This window comes from Hylaeus volcanicus, chromosome 6, assembly GCF_026283585.1.
Source record: "Hylaeus volcanicus isolate JK05 chromosome 6, UHH_iyHylVolc1.0_haploid, whole genome shotgun sequence".
Taxonomy (NCBI): Eukaryota; Metazoa; Arthropoda; class Insecta; order Hymenoptera; family Colletidae; genus Hylaeus; species Hylaeus volcanicus.
The window spans coordinates 11,052,107-11,059,693 of NC_071981.1; the positions used below are offsets into that span (position 1 = coordinate 11,052,107).

At 38.9% G+C, this 7,587-nt stretch overlaps 1 protein-coding gene across 1 annotated transcript in view; it reads left to right on the forward strand.

Moving 5' to 3' along the window:
* LOC128878821 (protein abrupt) overlaps window positions 1–6,144 on the forward strand; it is a 145,252-nt gene extending 139,108 nt beyond the window's left edge. The window contains exon 8 of the mRNA XM_054127372.1: window positions 5,144–6,144. Within this exon, the coding sequence (XP_053983347.1) occupies window positions 5,144–5,355 (212 nt within the window). The 3' untranslated portion in view covers window positions 5,356–6,144. The remainder of the gene's footprint in view (window positions 1–5,143) is intronic.
* The last annotated feature ends 1,443 nt before the right edge of the window (window positions 6,145–7,587 follow it).

A 7,587-nucleotide genomic window follows, 5' to 3' on the forward strand; every position in this document is an offset into this window, starting at 1 on the left:
GTCTTTTGTCTACTTCCGAACCGGTGCGAATTAATCGAAATGCCTTGAAGACAGACGAAACGTGGAATCTGTCTTTCCGAGGATGACATGACAGGAAAACTAATCTTTTAACTTCTTCCCCTGTCGCATGCGTCAAAAGGTAAAAACTGATGTATGGGGTATATTATAGTGACAAGCTTCCTACGTCATTCTTGACGCAAAATACTTTTTATGATTGAAAATCATTTACAAATAGTATGGGTGCATATCTGAAAAATGTCACACTGACGTAACGCTTGATAATAAATACGTTAGAATAAAATAAATCGCAAAAGTGATTTCGCATGTTCCTTTTTTCCTGTATTGATTTTCAATCACTTGATTCTTACGCTCGTCGTGAAATCTGTAGATTTTTTCTCAGAAAAGCCATTCATTGGTTTATGACGCACTAAGAGCCAATTGTAACGGAACATTTTTTTATTACTACAGTTAAATCTCCTTAAATACACAAATTTCTATACGACAAATGCACAGGAGCCATCCCCACTACTGAGGTGTATCCTCCTTGTGAGGTCGAGGAGTTCGATCGCCGGGTAGTGTAACATGATCTGGAATTAGTAATCTCGGTGAGACAATGATAATGCAACGATAAAACTCATCGAGATACATACTCTGGTGTTTTCGCTCCGTTCCATAGTCTAATATTTCAGCGATCTACCGGGACAAATGGCTCCTTGATATTGTCCCTGGTAATCTAAATCTAATTTCACTTTACACTTTACACTTTACACTTTTGCACTTTACACTTTTTATATCTAAAGATCGTATTACAAGTACGCAGCCATTAGCTCGGTATTACTCGCGACGAAGGATTGTTCGTCACGAATAATACCGATTACCAGGTCTCACCAGGACTGGAATCAAAGTTCCTTCGATCTCCCTCTACATAGAGTATACATACGTAAATGCATACTCTACACAGAGTCGACGAGCTTAATACTAAGTACGGAACGATGAAAATCAAAGGAAAACAAAATTTCCTTCGATTTCCAAAGTTTATGTCTGACTCTGCCAAACAATTATTTCAACTAAGAGGCTGAAGCTAAATTGAGATCGCAACGCGACGCGACTATGAAACTGGACTTACTGAGTCAGTCCCGTTTCCTCTTGTTGGATCTAGACTCGAGAGGAAGACGACCGACCCCTCCGAACCAATCCTCCACAACCTGCACCCATCTGGGAGCCACGATAGGACCCGACTTGCACCCGTCTCACTGCGCTTTGGACTTACTGCACTGCGCCAGGAGCCTGGGACTTCACCAGACGGGATACAGGGAGTAGAGAACCGATCCGGAAGAACTGATTGTCTTCCTCTCGAATACAGATCCATCAGGAGGACGGCGACCGACCTTTCTGTCCAGTTACACAGTTGGTCACTTCACTTATCACATGAAGCAATAGTGAAGAAGGAAGTTACGAGTCCAATATGGACCTACGAACAAACAAAAGAATTGAACAAATGATTAATAATTGTTTGGTAGAGGACAGACACTCGTACACGCATGCCTTAAAACTAACTTAGGTATATACCTTAAAACTATACCAGACTAAACTAAAGTACCCACAAGCAATACCAAACTACGAGAAACTACACTACGCAAAAATAGGAGGGACGCGAGACGCGGACGCGTGATCGCGAGATCCATACCAACCGAAGAATCGTCGAAAAATGAAACTGCGCCCTTCGTATACCTGCGTCGAGGGTCGGGGCTCGCTTGTGCCTCTCAAAGTAGAGAAGGGGAAGAACGAACAACAACCCCGTGACCCTGGATTCGAAGGCTCGTTGAATTTATCGAGAAAATAATTCGTGAAACATTAATATCACAGCAAAATCATATTCCTCATCATTGCTTAAATAATAGATGCAATATTTGTTCAAGCAATGACCGAGAATATGACTTTGTTGTAATATTATACCACATGGACAGCGGTAGATGCTTTTTCTAAAAATGTTCAAAATCATTACTAACCAATAGGTAACTAGCTTGTGATTTCAGTCAGCAATCAACTACGTTTCTTTTGAGTAGCTTCGTGTGCGGATGGCCTTACAGTTTCCAGAATATTGCCCCTACTTGTCCCTAACTTGCCCTCAAAGCAGAAGCGGCGTACAATATTAACAAAATTGTATGTGGCATCGTTTGTTAGCGCAGCAGTCACGGCGTCATATGTGTTGGCGATCGGCAATATAATAAAACATTTTGTCGAGATCTCGACGAGATTTTGAAATAATTTTAATCTCGCCCAAATCTCTGCATGCTGAATCTCGATATCGATCTCGAATGTTACAAGTAATCTCGATCTCGAGTCGCATCTCGAAATCGAGACGAGATCGAGATTTATCTCGTCTCGTGCGCACCACTAGATATGAGTTATAAATCATTCATCACACGACCGAATCCGTCATTAACATTTAAATTAAAAAATCTATTTCTACCCTACACCCAGTTACATGCGTTCATCTATTACGAAGTACCTAACTACATTCTTGCATAAACACTAAAATAATCATTATAGTTACGTGAGTGAACAATGCAATCAGGAACGTAATACATTTAGTATCCTATGGTACCCTTGATACTAATATTTACTTGCCAGGAACTGCAAGTTAACTACTAGCATGCAATTACTACACCAGGATTATATTTCTGGCCAGTACAGCAATAAATAAAACAAATGTTTAAGGGTATCTAACAATGATCATAACAATCTATTACATAATTCAAAATCCGTTCTTCAACTTGAATTTTGTTAGAATCGAATCGGACAATTCTACGCTGAGCTATGACAACTCAATGTTTCCTATTTTATAAACAATTATATAAGAGAGTGACAGACGTAGTGACCTACATATATATGACGCCCTTGCAAGGCCGTTTCAATTCCGAGAAATACTAGTAAACATTGCAGTATTTCCTGGAAGGAACACCCCTCTAGATTCCATGACATAGTAGTAAACATTGTAGTATTGCCTGGTTGGAGAATCCCTCAAAGATCTCTGAAAGAGAAACATTTATATCCATTTTTCTTGACGATCGATTTTCATGAAATTTGGTATACAGAGGTTTTCGGGGTCGCTGATTCCAAATCTGAACTCAGAATTTAGAAATTTAAAATCGCGGATCCAATGTAACGGGACAAAATGCGAAAAGTGACTAGATTTTGATAAAACTTGGTATACAGGAGTATATGGAGTCCTATGGGTCGAAATTGACCCAGTCATGAATGAAGTCCAGACCTGAATCCAATACAACGTGGGCTGACCACGTACGGGTGCAGGACCTCGATAACGTATCGCTCCCAAGGGGTGCCTATGGGGTGCACGGTATGGGTGATGGCATTTTCTGGATCAGGGGAGTCCAGAGAATGCGTTGAGCCCAAATTCGAGACTGTCGTCCAAAAATTGTGGATTTTAGAGGGGTTGGGGGTTGTGAGGTGGGTTTGTCCGAGTGGGATTCCAAGGGGTGCATTTTGTACAGGGCATCAAGGAGAGTTGCCCTAAAGTTTTCTTTAATTTTTTCAACCCCTTTTGTCACCTCTGGCACCATTAGAATTGACGTTTCTCGACGCCCCCCTCTTTAAGTGGGTGAATTGACCCCTTCACATCAACCCTTGCCAATGTAACTTTGCACACACCCAGAAGACACTTGAAGACTACTCCTCACGAAGTTTCGCCGAAATCGGTTGAAAACTCTCATAATTATGAACATTTAAAAAAGTGTTCCGTTAATTTTGTCCAGTAATTTAGAATAAGAATAGTATTCCACGCGGGTGAAAAACTGCGGGGCACAGCTAATCTTGAAATAAAAGCAATGTGCATATATGAATGCGTTAATATCCTTCAAGGGGTATGAAAAAAAAAACAACGTCACAAGATTGATAGACGTCATAGATCAAAACAGTTAGAATTTCTATTTCATGTGAAATAAAATGATCCCATCCTGAATAGAATAATTGATTCGGGAGTTTGAAATTTGTATTGCCTTCACCTTTAGTTCATGGACAATAAAACAGGGTGAGAATGCACTCGACACGGGAAGGGGGCAGTTTATTTCGAAGGCGATACAATACTTCGTTATTTGTACCCAGGGGGTTTGCTCGCAACACTCCACTCTCCATCAATATGCAGCCATTAGCGAACACATGTGTACACGTGTGCGCTGGCGTTACCTGTCTCTCGTTGCTTTCATATACGCTACCTTTCCGAGGTACGTGCATCGTGTGAAAAGCCGACTTCCACCCCGTTAATTTTACAAAAACACGTGCAACGATTTTCGTTATTTATTACCACTGAAAAAAATGTCGACCTCCCAGAGGTTCTTCGTTGTTCGGAAAAGGGGAACGTTGAATATTCTATTTAAAGACATTTTTACACGAGCAATGAAAACACTCGTACGTGGGAAAAAAGTTGCAGAACCTTTCCACTAGTAAGTTTTACGTTTCTAATACCAAGGATGTACTGACGAAAATAATAAAATTCTGAAGTTAGACATCGCAAATTTGTATTGTTGTATTTTATGTATATTAATAATACATAAAGACCAATGCGACCATATATCATTGGAAAGACGCAAAATGAACTACAGGTAATCTTAAAACTACAAATAATATTAGGTTGTCCCAAAAGTTTCTTTCACTTTATTAATATGTAATACATGCACAATAGTTTATGTTTTATGTTACATTACTGAATTGTGCACGATTCATTTTGCTCCATTACTGTTACAACATGAATATCTACGAAATTAGATTGTCTATTTATATAAACACGACTACATAAAATAATTGAGTGCAACTCGGGAAAGAAACTTTCGGGACAACCTAATATAAATTATGCAGCAACACATAACATTTTGAAGTTTCGTTTGTATTTACCTCATTATTTTTATTTTCACCATTTTACGGTACAAACACACATACAAACATACATAACAAAACTTGTTCCTAACCGCCATTTTCCATAGTTGGAATCAAAACACTTAAAAACGTCGAAAATTCCCAAAAATCAATGATACTAAATCTTAATTAATAGCAATACATGTATACTCGAAAACAATCAGAAATTGAAGAATGTGGAGAGAAGGCTAACCAGTTTTTTTTTTTACAGGAACTCTACAAGTATTTTTCATCCATTGCTGGGTGTACCGTGGGTCAAATGCTCGCAGCGTGTCGCCAAAGCAACAACATAAATCTTTAATAGCGGAACTGTTACGAAAGCGTCAAGAATTTCTTCCCCGCGGTCAGCGAGTGCGGAGTCGGTGGAAAATTGGGTCGGTTGTTGGTGTCATGGCTGACTGGCATTCACGTAATTGCCAGTGACAACGCGTTTCCGCGCCGGACAAAGCTACGCGTTCGATGTTCGCACGCGGGGAATCCCAGTCAATGGCTACAGCAGAGTGACGTATCTTCTTGGAAAAGGCGTCGAGGAAATTGCGGTTCGCAATTAAACAGGGTCCCTTCGCGATGACGGCTGTTGGGACGAGTACGAAATTGAACTCGAGCGAGGAACTCCCCCTTTCCGTTAACAGGTCGTCGGTTCTAGGTAATTGCGCGTCGAGCGTTCAACCGAAAAAATTATCTAATTATACGAGGGTTGTTTGAAAAGTTTGCAGCCTCGCCTAGACGAAAATTACTCGTTAATAGGATGATACTTCTTCGTTTTTCGTCCCAAACTAAATGAAAGTAGGGGAGACCGGGGCTAAAAGTTACGATTGGGAAATATTGTTATGTACATGTAAGGAATATTTTATTTCGAAGGCAAAACTCCGAATATTAATTCCGTCATATTGTTTATGGATTTGCAAAAATGTACCCTTCATTTCAAATTTCCTAAAATTTTGTAGAGAATCAAGCTCAACCAACAATTAAAAGCTATTACTTTTATGTTAATATATGTAACGTTGAATTATAACAACCCTATAGCCTTTACATGGAAGATGTGTGTTATCGATGTATGTACGTAAACAGTAAACGTGACGTACTTCCAATGGTAACACGGAATATGCTCTATGATTTGACTATTCAAACGGCCATGTCTGTGGTTGGACACGTTTATATGCTCAGTCTATTTTTATATTTCACTTCTGCATTATCTTGTAACTAATTTTCATTAAATATACTTATATTTCTACTTATTTTAAATTTATTCCAGTCTCTGGGTTTCATTATTTTCCTTTTAATGTAAAGATTGTTCAACAATTTTAAAACGATCATTCGGATATCATTTTTAAACAGTACATTCCTATTCGCGATCCACTGTGCTGTTGGCCGCCGTTAATGATCAAACGATACAGCTTTCTCCCTGAAAACCGTCGCACCCCACCCACACATTGAAGTTCCCAGGACCTGATTCTTTCCTGGAAGATCCATCAAACCCTTCACGACCAATTAACGTCGCATTGTGCGTCGTCGGGGCTCGTGTGCGCATTATGTCGCGGCCAATTTTTCCGCGAGCGTTCCGTAAACGGTCCTATCCCTTTCCGCGCACAACTTCCGGTCCCTCTTTTCTTTGTTTGCGTCCGTAACAGTAAAAAGAGATAGGTAGGTAGTTGGATTATTTAAAAAGAGAGAAAGAAAGAGAAAGGAGAGAAAAAAGGTCGTTGAAAGGCTCAGGTCGTGCGTGTCACCAGCGACGAGAATTGAAGTCGCTAGTTATATAAAATACCGTCGAATAGCCGCCATTTTGTAGGAAAATAAATGCTCGTACTTCAGACATTACAAAAAGAATAAAAACATTTTATTAATAGAAATACACTATATGTAATACAGACACTTTTGCAGGCCTTAACAAATTTTTAATATTTTTTTCTGAATTAATAACTTATTCCTACATATATAATACAGGCTTGTTTGAAACGGAAAGATTGTCTTCGTATTTATTATTGAATTTGTACATTCCACATAGTTTACATAGCTATACATATTTCTCTTGTGTGAATTTCTGCTCACGCATTTCAGCAAGAAATTATCAGACAAAAAATCTTTATAAATGGGCATGATTTGTTGCAAAATTATTTCATTAAGAGTCGGTCATGCTTGGATCGAACAAGGATGCTTTTCAGCTTGACGGCACTAGCTTGTTGAATAGTACATGCGTTGTGGTTTATCGTCGATCGAATTCTTTTGATAGCAAGCTGCCCACATTTCTCTTTGCATATCTTCGACCGAACAAGGGTTTCTTCGTATGGCTAGACCATAATATCTTTCCGGGTCTATTATATTTATAGTAATTGCATCCGTTAATTACCCTTCTATGCCTCCAATATTTACTTTCAACTTCTTCAAACCTGCTCTTAATTTAACGGCGTACTTTTTAAATGTTACAGTTTGAAAAAACGGAAAAGTAGCGAGAAGCTGAGACATGTTGTGATGGTTCGCAATTTTAAAATGGTGGCGAAATCTACGAAATTTATTGTTGACATTCTTGTCACGCGAAAACAGTACATATAATTATGCGATCCTAAGAAGTTTTTTAATATGATTGCGTTTAAATAGCTGAATGGATTTCAATACAACTTTATATTTAAGTTTTCTATTTTCATGTCAAGATCT